This window comes from Arachis hypogaea, chromosome 10 (assembly GCF_003086295.3).
Source record: "Arachis hypogaea cultivar Tifrunner chromosome 10, arahy.Tifrunner.gnm2.J5K5, whole genome shotgun sequence".
NCBI lineage: Eukaryota > Viridiplantae > Streptophyta > Magnoliopsida > Fabales > Fabaceae > Arachis > Arachis hypogaea.
This window is the reverse complement of record NC_092045.1, coordinates 5,476,370-5,494,909: the sequence shown is the minus strand read 5'-3', so window position 1 is coordinate 5,494,909 and position 18,540 is coordinate 5,476,370. Positions and strand designations below refer to the sequence as shown.

Sequence of the window (18,540 nt, the reverse complement as noted above, 5' to 3'; positions counted from 1 at the left end):
TAACTTGAACTTAATCTCATGGTTATTAGCAGATTCCATGATATGATGAAGATTATTACTATTTAATATAACACCATCCCCAAGTACACCCAATCCAAGTGGCAGAATAACATTATTATGCATTTTGAAACATTATTTTATGGCATCAATAAATTAAAGTAAAAATAGCAATGCAAGCAACCCTTTGCTGGCTACTTTAATTTCCTTAATTATTATTTGGCTTCATTCCTAATTATTGATAATTCATTATATTATAGTTGTTGCATCCTTTATACAACATACAGAAATTCAAACCCTTTCAAATTTCCATAATTAGTGAACTTGGACGCAAACCAAGTCCCCTTCATTTTTATTAGTTAGTCTTATAGTTACTATATATTAATAAATTTAAACGATAATGTTAGAAAGATAGAAAAAAAAAGCCAAAATTTATTTTATTTAATATTTATTAATTATTGTAATAATTAATTAATAAATATTAAATAAAGTAAATTCTGATTATTTTTTGTTAATTTTTTTTTGTTACTAAATATTTTCGATTAATAAATAGTAATAGTAAGCTTCATATATTGTAATCAACCATCCAGTCACCAATGCATAAGCCATGGCTTCTTTTTGTTATGAATAATAATGTAAAATTAAAGAGCTCAACACAATCAAAATGAAGCAAGTTCAGTGAATAACTAGCACATATACAAATAAAATCAAAACCATAAAAACGTTACAACCGATAATACATTACTATAAAGTATAAACTATGCATTGTTTCCAATTTCTATGTATTCTAATATAAGTTAGATTATTGTACAGCAAAAAAGTTATTTAATATATATTTTATATTAATAATTGTTTTTTGTAATTAATTTTGATACGTACATAACATGAAAGATTATATTGCACGTTATCAACGCGTGAATATAGAGTTGAAAATTATAATGAAACTGTATTTAATTGCCCAAATGGTGCATCATATATGTTTATTGATAAATAGTTTGCTTATACGCTTCCTGTTTATATATATGTATATAGCATTATATTGTTAACTACTTGTAATGTTATAACAATAACATATACTACAATTAGAGAAATGGAAACACTTTTTTCTATTTTTTTTGGGGTCAAACTTTTTAACAAAATCACAATTATAAGTGTATGAGGTTATGCACTTGTGGTTATGTTGTTAGTCTGTCCTATATATTTTAATTAAAAGTTTAGGAAAAATTAAAATTTAGAATTTAAGGTGGTCGAAAATAATAGGATAGTGAGTATCACGAGTTTGATGGTCAACTGATAATAGGGACGGTTCTAAATATGTAGTTGTGGGAGTAAGTGTATGTGTACTACAATTTAATTTTTTTTGTAATAGTACATAATATTAATATTTATTTGTCCTTATTAAATTATTAAATTTGATGTTACAATAATTTTTTATTCAAATTTTCAATACTTAATTGTCGATTTAAAAATTTTATATCAGATGTTCATTAAAATAATCAATTCTCAAAATTAAACGAGATTGATATTCTTTTTTATATATCGATTCGAAAATGTATTATTTATCTTTGTTTGAAATTAGTTTTAGTTTTTTATAGTAATTACATTAATTGAAAGAACTTTTTTAATTATGAATATTAATAAGAATCACTTTCTAATTGTGTTGAGAAGTGAATTTCTAAATAATTGTTTAGCGATATATATAGATATATATAGAAAGAGAAAATTTTCGATGGTACTACCAAAAAAAATTGCTTAATCTTTTTAAAATATAAAACCTAAAGAAATAGAGTTTTAAATTATATTTTATTATTTAAATTATTATTTTAATATTTTACTTTATAAATTAGATATTTTAAAGATTAATTATATTTTATAATAATAAAATATAATCATAACAATAATTATACTATATATACATAAAAAATAATTATCTATATAAAATATATATTAAGATATAAATTTTTTTGAAAATAAATTAAATAATATATATTTATACACATATATATAATAATTAATAAATAATTTAATAATTAATATTTTATGTATACATAATAATTTTATTAATCATATTACATATTTATATTTTAAAGACTAATTGTATTTTATAATAATAAAATATAATCATAACAATAATTATATTATATATACATAAAAAATAATTATCTATATAAAATACATATTAAAATATAAAAATCATTGAAAATAAATTAAATAATATATATTTATACATATATAATACTTAATAAATAATTTAATAACTAATATTTTATGTATACATAATAATTTTATTATTATCATATTACATAAACTTTGTTTTTGTTGTTAAATTTTTTGGATTTATCACTGAATAATAAAAATTGCGGCTTTGAAAAAGAAAAAAAAATATTATAAAGATAATTTTAAAAAATTGTGAAATAAATTAATATAACTGTAATTTAATAATTATTTATCGACTAAAGTTGGCTTTTTTTTTTTGGTGTCTTAAAAACAAAACTATTAACTATATACCCTTAAAGTTAATAGGGAAAGCCAAGTGAAACTCTTTCTTAGCTTTATTAAGTAAAACTTCCGAGAGTAGATAGTGGACAACTAATTTCAATGAGAAAGTCCAGAGAAAATAAATACAAACTGCGATTATCTTATATATACATCAAAATTAATTAGTAAAGTTAATCATTAATATAAAATATATGTTAAAATATAAATATATATTAAAAATAAATTAAATTATACAAATATTTATATACAAATATATTAATAATTATTTTAGTAAATAATATTTTTATATATAAAAACACACACCACACAAAACTGTGTCTGAGTAATGTTTTAATATTTTAATAAACACAAATTGTTAATTATTTTGGTCAACTGCAATAATTAAGCTTATCTAGGTGTCACCTATTGTATGCAAAATCTTTATTTGATATAAACTATAAAGGTCAAAGTTGATTAGTTTTATGATATCATAACCAAAATTCTCTTTTGTCATTTGACTAAGTGAGGGTTCTTGTTATCAGTACTTTCTTCATTCATAATAATCTTCTAAACTTTTAATAAAAAGATTAATTTGTTTTAACTATATTCTTTTGTATTAAACTATGATTAATATATTAATTAATTACGGATAAATACAAAATAAGGACCTTAAAAAGAAAAGAATAATTAATTGACAGTTCAATCCTGAACACAAATTTCCGCATAAAAATATTTATATAAAGATGTATAGAGAGGAATAAACAATTTAAAACTAAAACACAGAGTTGCTTATGCAATTTAAATTTAAATAACAAAGATCTTTTAAAATAACAATAGTGTATATTTATCTAAAAAATATTTTTAAAAAATAACATTCTGTTTTAAAATAACTATTATTAAACTACCCTTTCATTTTAGTCCATAAAAATAATAAAAAAGTCTCGTAATCCATAAATTCAATCCAACGTAATACATAAATTCAATTACAATTTTAGTATTTATTATCTTATTTTTAATTGTTCTTATCTTATTTTTATTTGTTTTTATCTTTCATAGGACAATGTTCTATATATATTTAATTTTACCCCCGTAATTTACAACACACTTCTGTACAATTCAATCAATCAACAATTAATAAAAATTCGTATTCTTTTTCTTTTCTTATTCTTTCACAATTTTATCAACTATTACTGTGATAATTTTTTCTGTACATTAAAAAATGAATGTATCTAAACTTATTTTGTATCTAAATACATTAAATTGTTAATGTATTAAAAAAAAGTCAAAAGAATATAAATTTTAAAACAGAAAAAATACTATTTTTATTTCACTAAATTATCTATCGATAGAATCTCTTACCTTCATACTCTAAATTAAGACATAATAAACTGATCTTATAAATCTATATATATGAACAAGGTTATGGTTGACTTTATGAGCAATTTGCCTAACATCACATTCACATTCAACAAGTGTTGATAGTCTCCATCATCAACACCTCCTTCTACTTTCTCAGTTCTGACTCTCTCTATATATAATCCATAAACTTTGCCCCAAACACACCACGTTCTTTGCCTTCTCCATTCACACAACACCATTTGGTACATTCCATATATACTCTTTTCCCTTAATTACATTAATTAGATAACATAATCATTTGCTTAATTAAGTTTTGGAGCGTTGCACTACTACTATGCATTTTTGAATAATTGCAGTGTATGCGGATCTTTGAATTATTTTTTGCAGTTCTATCGTGTTGTGTGGGGATTGATATTCAATGAGTCAGCGTGTGAGTGATGATGCTATGGCAGAAGTTATAGCAGAAACAAGAAGCGATTCTTCTTCACGTAGACATGGAGGAGGAGATGATGATTTTGTTACTGATCTGCCATATATGCACAGAGTTGGAACTCCTCCTAAGCAGCCACTCTTCCAAGAGATCAAGCATTCTCTCATGGAGACTTTCTTCGCTGACAAGCCCTTTCACAAGTTCAAGGACCAATCTGGATCTAGAAAGTTCGTTCTCGCTCTCCAATCTCTCTTCCCCATTCTTGAATGGGGAAGAGATTACAACCTCAAGAAATTCAGAGGCGATTTCGTTTCCGGACTCACCATTGCAAGTCTTTGCATTCCTCAGGTACGTACGAATTCGATCGTTACATGAGGTTGTCTTTACGTGAAGAGATCTCAACTATCATTTTCAGGTGAAGTTAATTTTATGCCAGAAAACTAATGTATTTAGACATACGGTATGTCCAGATACGATGGTATACGTGTCTAAATACATAATTTTTTTAACATGTAGTCACCACTTTGTTGCTGATTGTGTTTATTATAACAGGACCTTGCATATGCGAAGCTTGCATATTTGGATCCTTGGTATGGATTATGTGAGTATCATGATGATGATTGATAAGTTCTTACTTCTAAGTAATTAATTTCTTCTGCTAATTAATATTACCTTTTTTTGCAGACTCAAGTTTTGTGGCACCTCTTGTGTATGCTTTCATGGGAACCTCAAGAGATATTGCGATTGGACCTGTAGCTGTGGTGTCCCTCTTGCTTGGGAGTTTGCTTTCTAGTGAGATCAGTGACACCAAAAGCCATGACTACGTGCGCCTTGCATTCACTGCTACCTTCTTTGCAGGAGTCACTCAATTGGTACTTGGAGTTTGCAGGTACATTCAGTACTAGATAGGACTTAACTATGCATAAGGTTCACTTTCATTCATATATGCATTGTCCTTTTTGGTGGTGCTTTGCCTAAAGTATTGTGCATTCATGAATGGTTATTGTAGGCTTGGTTTCTTGATAGATTTCCTATCTCATGCTGCCATTGTGGGCTTCATGGCTGGAGCTGCCATTACTATTGCACTGCAACAGCTTAAAGGTCTGCTTGGCATAAAGAACTTCACCACAAAAACTGATATTGTTTCTGTATTGCATTCGGTTTGGAGTAACGTGCACCATGGGGTAAATCTTTTCATCTTGCTTTATATTTATATATGTTTCAGTATATTTAGAGGATGAAAAAGCTCATAAATAATATTTGTTTTCTTAATTTCTGCTTACAGTGGAATTGGGAGACTATACTCATTGGACTATCATTCTTAATCTTCCTTCTTATAACCAAGTATATTGTAAGAATCCCAATATTTTTCCTCCCTTCCTCTAATTTACCATGTCAAAATACAAAATGATTGTCACTTTGATCAAAGTTATAATAATAATTTTTAAAGAAAAGTATTACATAAATAGCATGTCTAAAAGGTCATGGGGACCATAATAAAAATGCACTAGCAGCTAAAAGTTACTTTTTACAAATATTAAAATTAAACAACAGTGCTTAAGCACATAGTTTATTCCTTTTTACAACTTGAATAACTGTTATATTGTGATAACAGGCTAAAAGAAACAAGAAACTCTTTTGGGTATCTGCAATTTCTCCTATGATCTCTGTTGTAGTGTCTACATTTTTTGTGTACATTACCAGAGCAGATGAAAAAGGTGTATCAATTGTAAGTACCATGATGATAATCTTGATTGAATATACCTCCTCTAAAGTTGAAAACTTTAATCAAAGTATTTACATGATACTTCATCAGGTGAAGCATATCAAGAGTGGTGTGAATCCATCATCAGCTAACGAAATCTTTTTCAGTGGAAAATATCTAGGCGCTGGTGTTAGAATTGGTATTGTATCTGGCATGGTTGCACTTACGGTAAGAAAATTCTGAAGCTGATTCCTCAATCCAAATAACATTTTTTATATTTAACATAAGATGTTTCTAGAGAATGCATTAAATCTGCTAGGCACTTATGCCGAATTCTTTAAACTACTTCAGGAAGCTGTAGCAATTGGGAGAACATTTGCTGCAATGAAAGATTATTCACTGGATGGTAACAAAGAAATGGTGGCAATGGGAACAATGAACATTGTTGGTTCTTTGACATCATGCTATGTGACAACAGGATCTTTTTCTCGGTCAGCAGTGAACTTCATGGCTGGTTGTCAAACTGCTGTATCAAACATTGTGATGTCCATTGTTGTGTTACTAACTCTGTTGGTCCTCACACCACTGTTTAAGTACACTCCAAATGCAGTTCTTGCTTCTATTATAATAGCTGCTGTTGTAAACCTGGTGAACATTGAAGCAATGGTTCTGCTCTGGAAGATTGACAAATTCGATTTTGTTGCTTGCATGGGAGCATTCTTTGGTGTCATCTTCAAGAGTGTTGAGATTGGCCTTCTAATCGCGGTACAATGCAGATACTAATCTATTCAAAAGATATCTATTTATGGCTTTCTTGCATCTCATCTCAGTAATGTTTTAAGCTAATCTCATTTTGTTCATGAAGGTGGCAATTTCATTTGCCAAGATACTTTTACAAGTGACAAGGCCAAGAACTGCAGTTCTTGGTAAGCTTCCGGGGACTACTGTTTATAGGAACATCCAGCAATACCCCAAAGCAGCACAGATTCCTGGCATGCTCATTATAAGGATTGACTCTGCTATCTACTTCTCAAATTCCAACTATATCAAGGAGAGGTAAATTTATAGATACTTTTAACTTGATGGGGTTGTATTTTTAAAGATCATTCTTTAATTAGTTATGATATTGTCCACGTTATGCTCTATTATTGTTTGTACCATAATTTAAAATGGTGAAGATTAGTTGCTAACATGATAATCTAAAAAATGTGGACTGTATCAATCAATAATGTGATGATAGTTTTATTAGTTTTAGGGAGGTTTGACTTTAATCAATGTAATTGTGCACTATGAATAAGTCAATTCTTTTTTTTTTTGGCAGAATATTGAGATGGTTGATTGAAGAAGAATCTCAAAGGACAGAAAGTGAATTACCGGGAATACAGAATCTCATTGTTGAAATGTCACGTAAGACTTTCTTTCTACCAACAAGTCATTGTTAATGATAGTAATTCTGATGTTAATTATAATTGACCTTGTCATGTTGCAGCTGTTACTGATATTGACACAAGTGGCATCCATGCCTTTGAAGAATTATACAAGACCCTTCAGAAAAGAGAAGTTCAGGTATAATGATAATAATATCACAACAATAATAACATTGATGTCATGTACAAAACAATTGTGATTGTATTGATCATGTTCATGTATCATGTGTGTTTATATAAACAGCTTATATTGGCGAATCCGGGGCCAGTTGTAATAGAAAAGCTCCATGCATCCAAGCTTACAGATCTAATTGGAGAAGATAAAATATTTCTCACAGTGGCTGATGCTGTTGCAACTTTTGGTCCAAAGGGTGTTAAATAAAACACATCTGTTTCAAGATCAAATTCAAGTGTTGATTGAAGCCACGGTTATAATTAAGATGCTACAAATACAAATGGGTGGGAATTAGTATTACATTGTATAATATATAGCCTTATAGAGAGTTATTAGTCACCTTGATCTGTCTTCTATGTAGTTTCATTTAATTTTTTTTTTGTCTTTGATTTCATATATAGTGCCAATTAATGTATAGAAGCAAAATTACTATTGTTCTGTTTTTCAACTGGTAGTTGTGATTTACAATACAATATACTTTAAGGTTGCATGAAAACCAGCAAAGATTAGAATATATATCGGCTTCATGATTTGGTGGACTGAGAGGGTTATAATGGATATAATAATAGGTGTGTGGATAAGAGCTCGCCAATAACGGATGCTAACATCATTTTATAAAAAAATAATGTGGGAGAGTTGAAAGAGTTCACTTAGCTTATACTTGTTGAACATATACTCATAATAATGCAATTATTGTATTAACAAAATGACATACTTCAATTACCATCATTGGGATATCATCACATTGAAACACTATAACCATAGAGCATTATTTATCTTGTTTTTCAACCCTGTTTTATATTCAGATAAGTTATATTAATATTCATTAGTGCTCTATATATATGACTTTATCTTAAGCATTTAGGTACTATGTTACACACATTATCCTTTGAAGTTGGAATGTTTGATTCATCAATTGTGGAAGTGGAAAAGTTAATAATTTTCTTAGATTGGAAAGCACTCTACACTGTTATTATTATGTTTTTTTTCTCCCTTAATACTAAACTCTCATAATAACATTAGGGTGCTTAAGTAACTCTAAGATCAATTTTCTTGATGAACATAGTTTAGGAGGCGCAAACTGAATTAAACCGTAAATCAATAACAAAGAAAATATAAATAATAAGTATCATATATTCAGTTAAATGATATATAAGGTACAATAGTAATGAAATTGTCATTTTATAAAACAAATTACGTGATGATCATCGATTATTTATTTGTACAGTTCAATATATGCTAAAATAATTATATTATTAATTGGGACGGAGTTAACCCTTGGTTAACATATAATTAAGTTTCATGTATATCTACACAACGTATTTAAAATATGAGAAATGTTATTTGTACATTAAAATCAGCCACGAATTTATTTATATATAAATACATGTGTGATTTAATTTATTTTCAATGTATATTTATATTTCAGCATGTATTTTATACTGATAGCTGATTTTGATGGCTAATTTTAGTGTATATGTAACATGATCCATAAAATGTTTATACGCGTCCCTTCATATCGTCAATCATCATTTGATCTTTAGTTAAAATAATGCGACATGGACGATTAATTATTATCGTTTCATACTATACACGTTATTAACATATTATATAATCGGAATCTAAGTTATATATTACCTTGCACTTGCAGTGCCTCAAGGGATACGATATATGAAACCTGTTGCCAATTCCCAATACCAAGGGGTAACGTATGTGTAATGTGTGCCTATGAACATTTATATATATATGTGTCTGTAGTGTCAGAAATAATTAGCACCGACTACATGTTAATAACTGAAAAAAGAAAAAAAAAACTATAGAAGCATATAGTATTATTAAATGACATTAGTATAAGCTAAGGTAACGTTGTTGAAATTAAATCATTTATGGGAAAATGCATGGCATGCCATCTTAATATATAACGTATATACTTATTTTTTGTGCATGAGATGAAGCCTTTAGAGACATTATTCACAATCTCAGACAATAATTCCTTAATGAGGAAATATAAGGGAAAAAGCAAAACAAGAAAATTTTGTCTATGCCTCCAATCAATCTTCCCTATCTTAGATTGGGGAAGATATTACACTATCCGAAACTTGAGAGGTGATTTCATTGCTGGACTCACCACTGCAAGTCTCTGCATTCCTCAGGTAATTAATTCATTAATATTCCATAATCAACTAACTAACTAACATGCATTGATCTTTAATTATAGAGTTTATTAATAACAGGATATTGCATATGCCAAGCTTGCAAATTTGGACCCTCACCATGCACTATGTGAGTATCTTCATATTTTTATGACTTTGTTTTGTTTGTGATTTGATTTTTCATCATGACATTAAGTTATGCAGACGCAAGCTTTGTGACACCTCTTGTGTATGCTGCCATGGGAAGCTCAAGAGACATTGCTATAGGACCTGCTGCTGTGGTCTCACTCTTGCTTGGAGCTATGCTTTCTCATGACATTAGAGACCACAAGAGCCATGAATATCTACGTCTTGCCTTCACTGCTACATTCTTTGCCGGAGTTACTCAGCTCGCACTCGGCGTTCTTAGGTATTATTTATTACAGAGGAATGCTAGAGGATCATCAGAATTTATTGTTTTTCGCCATTACTTTTTAGTACATTATTGAATGAATATGTTTGCGTTGTCAGGCTCGGTTTCTTGATAGACTTCTTATCTCATGCTGCCATTGTGGGATTCATGAGTGGAGCTGCCATTATTATTTCACTTCAACAGCTTAGAGGCCTCCTTGGCATACCACACTTTACTAAGAAAACTGATATTATTTCTGGCATTGGCTCAGTTAACAACGCTATAGTGCACCATGAGGTAAACTAGCTAATTAATTAAATAATTAAGCCTTCATTTTGTTTTAAAATTGGTTTTAATCTGTATGTTATTAATTAAGTACAGTGGAATTTGGAGACAATTATCATTGGAACATCATGCTTGATCTTCCTTCTTATAACCAAGTACATTGTAAGAATCCTGATAATAAATGTCACAATTTCCTTTCTGTTTTCTTTCCATTTGAACTTTGATTGTAATGTTCTGAAAATGGACAGGGTAAAAAGCATAAGAAACTCTTCTGGGTAGCTGCAATTGCTCCTATGACTTGTGTTATAGTTTCCACCATTTGTGTCTACATTACAAGGGCTGATGAGAAAGGCGTATCAACTGTAAGATTGATCACATTACTATTTAAAATTTACTCAACAAGTAATTAAAGTTCAGGGAAAAACAGAGGTACCCCTGTAACTAGAATTGTGCTATTTCAGATTAACCACATCAAGGGAGGTCTTAACTCAGTTTCTGCTAATGAAATTTTCTTTAGAGGAAAATATGTTGTACGAGGTTTTCGGATTGGTGCTGTTGCTGGTATAGTAGCACTCACGGTAATAAGCAAATTACTGAAAATCTTATGTTATGCCAAAATCTTTTTGAATATAACTAACTAGCTAAGCTACTTCATCAGGAAGCTGTATCAATTGGGAGAACATTTGCAGCCATGAAACATTATACACTGGATGGTAACAAGGAAATGGTTGCAATGGGAACCATGAACATTGTTGGTTCTTTGACATCTTGCTTTGTGGCCACAGGTATATACACAACAAATCAAAACTCAAAACTCAAAACTCAATCATATATATAATAATACATAGCTTGTGGATGCAGGATCTTTCTCTCGGTCAGCAGTGAACAACATGGCTGGTTGTGAAACTGCAGCATCAAACATAGTTTTGTCCATTGTTGTATTGTTAGTACTGACATTGTTTACACCTGTGTTTAAGTACACTCCAAATGCAGTGCTTTCTTCAATCATAATAGCAGCTACAACAAACTTGGTGAACATAAATGCAGTTATCATGATATGGAAGATTGACAAATTTGACTTCATGGCTTGCATGGGAGCCTTCTTTGGTGTCATATTCATGAATCTTGAATATGCCCTTATAATTGCGGTAAAACTCAAATATTCCCTCAGCATTGGCATGCATATAATAAACCATAGACTAGTTTGTTTAATTCTGATCTTTCTTTTGTACTATAGGTGTCAATATCTTTTGTGAAAATAGTGTTTAGAGTGACATGGCCAAAGGTTGTAGTACTTGGTAAAATTCCAGGTACTTCTATTTACAGGAACATTGAGCAATACCCTAAGGCATTCCAGATTACTGCCATGCTCATTCTTAGGGTTGATTCTGCTATCTACTTCACTAACTGCAACTTTGTCAAGGACAGGTACACATTTTTCTTTTAATTATGATCTCTTTAATTTGAGGAATTCTGGCTAATGCATGATTCAACAACAATAACAATAATCCACAGAATTCTGAGATGGTTGCGTTATGAAAATGAGGAGAGAGCAGAATGTGAATTAGCCGAAATACAATATGTGGTTGTTGACATGTCAGGTTAGACTCTTTATTACTAAACGAATTAGTACTATATGGTGAAAACTCAGGTGCAATTATTTTCATGTGAAGTTGATAGTTAAGAATCATTAGATGATTTGACGTGTTTGACTAAATTGTTTGCATTGCATTCATTGCAGCTGTTAGCGATATTGACTCGAGTGGCATCAGTTCATTTGAAAGGCTATATCATAGCCTTGAGAAATTACATGTCCAGGTAAGTAGGTAATTACGGAATTAATTAATGGCTTAATTAGCTTGTTTTGGTAGTTAATTCGTGATAAATTTTGACAGCTTGTGTTGGCAAACGTGGGGAAGATTGTAATGGAGAAGTTGCAGGAATCCAAGTTAACAGAGTTAATTGGACGAGATAAAATATTCCTCTCAGTTGCTGGTGCTGTTATTACTTATGGTCCCAAGAGGGAAGAACTCTAACAAAAAAAACTTGATTCTTATATATATATAAACCACCTACCTAGCTAGTTTCTATTCAAATAGACAATATAAATTTAATTTTGATTCACGCTTTACACATGCATTCAATCACACAACGCCGCATCATTAAAAATAACTAATATTTTCATTCACTGTCTGAATAGTCATCTAAAAAAAAGATGTAATTACACGACAGCGCATAATATATGTAAATTTAATAAAGTGGTACTAGTTGTGATTGTTCATCATGATGATAATGTTTTGGGCCCTCATTCTACTACCCCATGATCCCTGTTTTCTGTGGGACCTTGTCTTCAACTCAGCAAGTTGCTCCTTCCACCTCTTTCTGGAGCTTTCATCATGAGCGGTTATCAAGCCTAATTGATGATCGTACTCTTGTCTGAGGGTGGGATTAGACAAGGTCTCATAGGCTTGATTGAGCTGCACGAAGAGCCTTGTGGATTCATCTTTCTTGGAAGGGTCATGGCAGACGTCAGGGTGGTACCTTAGAGCCATTGATCTGTATGCTCTCTTGATATCATCCATTGTTGCACTCTTGGGACTCAGTGACAGCACCTTGTACAAGTTAGTGTTGCTATTTGCTACCGTTGTCGCTCTGCATGAAACCACCCCTCTTTTTCGCTCTGGGACTCCACACCACTGGTTAGGTAGTGTTTTTAAACTGCTCATCGATAACACGTCCATTATTCTTGCTCTTATGAATGCCGATGAGGTTGCAAATATATATAGAGGTGCTTTGGTTTTCGAACTTTCTTAGTGTGATTAAGTTAAAGGAACAAGGAGGTGCCAAGCATATATATAGTATAGTCTTGAACGAATCACATCGGAACTTTCTCACTGTACCACCGAACTTTTTATTTGATATTTAATTTTTGTCTAATTTATTTATAATAATATTTAAAATTCATTTTTTTATATTTTTAAATTAAATATTTATTTTTTTAGCATATAAAGACTAACTTTTAGATATTATAAATTTAATCATTAGTATATATACATTAAAAATAAATTAATTATATATATTTATATATATATAACAGATTTTAATAATTAATTTTAATGTATAAATAATATATATATAAAAAAAATTTTAAATAAAATAATACACTAATCTTTTAATAAATTTTAATTATGGATTTTAATTATATATATTTTATATATTTTTTATAATTAAATTAACAGTTAAAAATTATTTAAATATTAATGTATAATATACTTAAAAATTTGTATATATTATACAAATATTTTATTAACTCCTCCTACCTTCCTTATATATATTAAAGTGTTCAAAGGCTACACGGTTTGTTTAGGGTTACTGGTTAGAATCTAGATGTTTATTTTGTCATGTTTCCGAATTGGCATAAGGCTAAGCTAAGAGCCGATTATAAAGTATGAGCCACGCCATATATATGTTGGTGTCATGGTGTGTGTAGGGGATATTTACTTATGAGTTATGACATGACGATTTTTATATCTCTTGATTGGTGGATTCTATTATTCTTTTCACACACAATATATTGATTGAGATTGAGGTGGATGGGGAATTTGTGGAACTGAAGACAAATGGCCATGGCAGCCCTCTTTGACTACTGACACCCCCTATGTATGTACTTTACTGTGTTGTCAGCCGGCATGCATCGACTACAGTAGTAGTTAATGTGGCTTCAAGTAATTTTTTTAAGTATATTTTTTAAAAAAATTATTAAAATTTTTTAAAATACTTTTTAAATTTTATTTTATTTTAATTTTATCTAAAAATTTTATTTATATTAAATATATTTTTGATGACTAATTTTTAAAAAATTTTAAAATTAATTCAACAATAAATTTATAAAAATAATTTTTAATACAAATAAATTAGATATAATTGTCATGCATTATTATTTAATTGATTTTAAATATTTTGAAATTTATGGTGCGTTTAGTTTGTGTTTTTTTGTTATTATTTTTAATATTTTTTAGATTTTATAAAGGAAAAAAGGAAAATAATAAAATTTTATTTTATATTTTTTATCTTTTATTTTTATTTTTTCTTTTATAAAATTCAAAAAATAGAAAATACTAAAAATAAAAACAGAAAATAAAAATACAAACCAAACACGCACTCAAAAGTATATTTAATACAAATAAACAATTTTTAGAACAAAATTAAAATAAAATAAAATTTAAGAATATTTTTAAAACTTTTTTTTATCAAATTTCATGGATAAAAAATATACTTCACTTTTTTTTAGATTTTTCTATTTTTAATATGATAGGACAAAAATTAATCTATCATAAATTTGAGTTTCATTTAAAGATTTGTCGTTGATCAATAAATTACTGTATATACAAGGACAAATTTAAATCCCAACACTTAATCATCGACTATATATGCTATGTGTATATCAAAATTAGCCACTAATATAAAATATATATTAAAATATAAATATACATTAAAAATAAATTAAACTACACATATATTTATATATAAATATATTGGTGACTGATTTTAATGACTAATTTTAATGTACAAATAATATTTTTATAATCAAATTGATTATAAATTAACCAACCGAAATTGATTATTGCAGCTTCAAATAATTAAGGAATTGGAGAAAAGACATTTTATTTGCTCATCACATGGCATCCCTTATTCTATTATAATAAATATGGATAAAGTATAATTTTTATTTTTAATATTTATGATTTTTTTAAAAAAATATTTCTAATATTTAATTTTAATTAATTTTATTTCTAACAATTTTTAATTTATTTGATTTTGTTTTTAATATTTTTATATATATCAAAGTTATTTTTAATATTTTAAATTAAGTTAATGTTTGAAAATAATTTTGATATAAATTAAAAATGTTAAGAATAAAATTGAATAAAATTAAATATTAAAAATATTTTTAAAAAATTTGCAAATTTTAAGAGAGAAAAAATAGAGATTTAATTTGTGTGACGTGATTCTTTGCAAGCTAGCCTCTTTAGTCATTGTATTTGCACGTGTTATCTTTACCCAAGAAAGAAGTAATTAAGTAGTCATAATTGTACCATTTTTGGTTGCGATGTGACAATTCTTCTGGAAAAATCAATTGTCGATTGGAATTTGATATAGCACACCTGCTCTCACAAGGCTAAGAATGAATTAGTTAAGTGGCCATTTCTCTAATTGCATCTAGAATCACATTCATTACTGAATTACGTAAAGAAACGAAAAAGTATCATCTATATAATGCGTCGTCATCAGCCGGCATGCATCTAGAGACAGTAGTATTTCTAGTCAACGTCTTCAAGTCATTGTATTATCAACCGTGTGATTTTGGTGTGACAATTATATTCTTCTCGAATAATGAATTGAATAATTTTATGTCTATTGGAATATATGCAAACATGGAATGGCAACTCTAATTGCATCTAGAACACACAGAAAGAGAAACGAAAGAGTAATCACTTATCAATTATCATCGTTCATGCAATCATGCTTATGGGCTCAAACATAAATTTCATATATGATGATGGTATTAGTGATTCTTATGCTAACAATAATTTTTAATTTAATTACAATAATTATTTATTATATATTTATTTATTTAGAGATATAAATTTATATATATTATCAAAATCATTTTATGTTTTTTGTTTTGAGAAATATTAAAAAGTGAGTAAAATTAGGGATGAAAAAACTCTCCAAATGTGCAGGCGAGAGGGATTTTTCTCGCATGGTTGGGGATCCAAGAGGTTCTTTTAAGGTAGGCACGGACCTGAGCAAAGAGTTTTGCCCCGTTTTCGCTAATTCCCAAAATTTAAAAATTTATTTAATTATTTTAGTCATTTCACATGCCATATATATAGAGAAAATTTCTAAATTTTTAATCCTCATCATTTTTATAACTCTTTTTCAATTCAGAGATTTTTAACGCCGTCCATACTCTATCCGACTTCTCTGCAGCCATCTCCTTACCACTCTTCCTTCTCATTGCACCATCATCTCTCACCGTGTTGTCATTCCTCACTGTGCTGTCAACCTTTACCGTGTTGTTCTCTCTGTTCACAACATTCTTTCTCCTCTTTGAGAGTGTGTTGTTCTCCTTTCCACAATTTTACCGTCATGTTCATTCTTCTCTCTGTTGTTGTATCTCTTGCCTCATCCTATAGATGGATATTTGTAACTCTATTTCTATAGAAATTAACGATCAATCAGAACTATTAGAGAGATGAGGAATGAGGCTCCATACAGGAAATCCCTCACGACAGAGATTAGGGACAGAGACAGAGAAAAGAAAACAAATCTGAGGACAGGAATAGAGAGTAGGAAGGCATCCCCATCTCCACCCTGCTCCGTTACTACATCCATAATTAGAATTTATTATTTTTAGCTATTAAACTAAATTTTTAGTCTAATAATCTATCAATATATTTTAATTCATATTTTTAAATATTACTAATTAATTAATAATAAAAAATAATAAATTTTTTATTATCATCTAGGCTTCACCATTTTTCTTAATCTATAAATAGTGTTTAACTTTTAGTGATATCATGTAATCGTCAGATGGTGTAAGAATTCCTCTTCACGTCAAAAGCATGGTTAACCTTTGTAACTTTTTTTCAACATTTCTAGAGGGTATTTTGAAGATGCATCTAGATGGCACAACCCACATGGTAAGTGTAACAACTAACAAACAACTTTATATATTAGAAAACATTATTCTTGCAACTTGCAAAGACCTACCCTGTACTGACCCTAAGTAAGCGTTACGTTTCTTCCCAAGACCTTATATATATATATATATAATATATATAACCTGGACCCTTTGGTTGGTGAAATTACATAATATATATAGTAACCTAGAGGCCACAAGATCTACATATATATAGTTTAAATGTTGACCATAAAAACCATGCATAACATTTTGGAGTTAGTGATAGTATCATTCTTCAGCATTTTATCATGGACAAAAATCAATGACAAACACTAATCTGCTAATAGTAACAAGTCATGATGATATTCATTTTATAATAATGTATATAAATATATCCAGAAAAAGAAGACGATAAAAATATTCAGATGCATATTGTTGACATGGTTCCCTAAGAAAATGTTCTTGTATGTTGTAGAAAGGACACACAGTAAACTTTAGAGCCAACCTTTAATTTTAGACAAATCCAGCTGGATAATAATGTGTATAGAATTGCCATGATTATCGAGATATATATTTATGCTCCTAACCATTGGAAACTATTTGCCACCTTTGGGATTTTAGTTCATGTATCCATAAACATTTAAAAACTGAATATATAAATAAAACATTAAAACAAACATTTGCAGCCCAGGATGTACTAGCAGAGCAATTGAAACGAAATATAGGAACTAACTTTTAAATAGGTAATATTAGTTAACTTCTTTTATTGTAAACTTTGTGCTAAATTTGGAGAGGTATGTAGTTATCTATAAGACTATAACCAATGAGAAAAATTATGTTCCCCAAGTTGAGTTTAATTAAAGTGTTACACTTGATCCCACACGATGGCTTTACTACTATACCTTGAAAAGCAAATTAATAATAGGGAAGTGAAATAAATTTAAAGGAATAAAAATTAGCGGCATATATTTGTCAATTAAAAATGAACAGTAGTAAAGACAAAATGGAGCAACTAGTCAAACTGTCAAAGGACCCTTTAATTTTTGGATAATTGTGATTTGGAATCACTATATGTTTCGGCCCCAAGTTGTAATGCCATTGCGCCAAACATCGATCATGTCTCTGCGATACTCCATTTTCTAACTCTGAATATGCATCTAGAATCTATATCATCGATCATTTCTAATCAATTAGAAATGGGAGAAATTATTTTATTTTTTGAACAAATGATTTGGAACTAATATTCTAGTAGATAAGAATATAATGAGAGCATGACATATACAAGTATCTTCTCCTTTTGGGCCCCCATGCAAGTGGTCCAGTAGAAGAGATCTCAGATAAGCCCAATAAACAATTTGGTTTTATCCTAAATATTTAAAAAGGCCGATTCTATGTGTATGGTGAATTAACCCAGAGGCCCACATATGCCAAAAATATTATTTTCAAAAAAAA

At 29.1% G+C, this 18,540-nt stretch overlaps 2 protein-coding genes across 3 annotated transcripts; both read left to right on the top strand.

The window, feature by feature from the left end:
• The first annotated feature begins 3,909 nt into the window (after positions 1-3,909).
• On the top strand, positions 3,910-8,085 carry LOC112714878 (high affinity sulfate transporter 2). Its single transcript, XM_025766573.3, has 13 exons — positions 3,910-4,076; positions 4,222-4,612; positions 4,817-4,865; positions 4,949-5,153; positions 5,274-5,448; positions 5,550-5,615; positions 5,880-5,993; positions 6,081-6,197; positions 6,321-6,734; positions 6,835-7,025; positions 7,291-7,376; positions 7,459-7,535; positions 7,641-8,085. The coding sequence occupies exons 2-13, from the start codon at positions 4,253-4,255 to the stop codon at positions 7,776-7,778; spliced, it is 1,992 nt and encodes a 663-aa protein (XP_025622358.1). The 5' UTR covers positions 3,910-4,076; positions 4,222-4,252; the 3' UTR covers positions 7,779-8,085.
• Positions 8,086-9,344: 1,259 nt separating this feature from the next.
• On the top strand, positions 9,345-12,687 carry LOC112714879 (high affinity sulfate transporter 2). Of its 2 annotated transcripts, XM_025766575.2 has the most exons (14): positions 9,345-9,431; positions 9,527-9,724; positions 9,806-9,854; positions 9,929-10,133; positions 10,235-10,412; positions 10,497-10,562; positions 10,649-10,762; positions 10,862-10,978; positions 11,059-11,185; positions 11,262-11,548; positions 11,638-11,828; positions 11,916-12,001; positions 12,142-12,218; positions 12,296-12,687. In XM_025766575.2, exons 2-14 carry the CDS (start codon positions 9,569-9,571, stop codon positions 12,434-12,436), a joined length of 1,794 nt encoding a protein of 597 aa, XP_025622360.1. In that variant the 5' UTR covers positions 9,345-9,431; positions 9,527-9,568; the 3' UTR covers positions 12,437-12,687. The 2 variants fall into 2 exon arrangements, with proteins under 2 accessions (XP_025622360.1, XP_025622359.1); XM_025766574.3 differs by having other exon boundaries at positions 9,382-9,724.
• Positions 12,688-18,540: the final 5,853 nt, after the last annotated feature.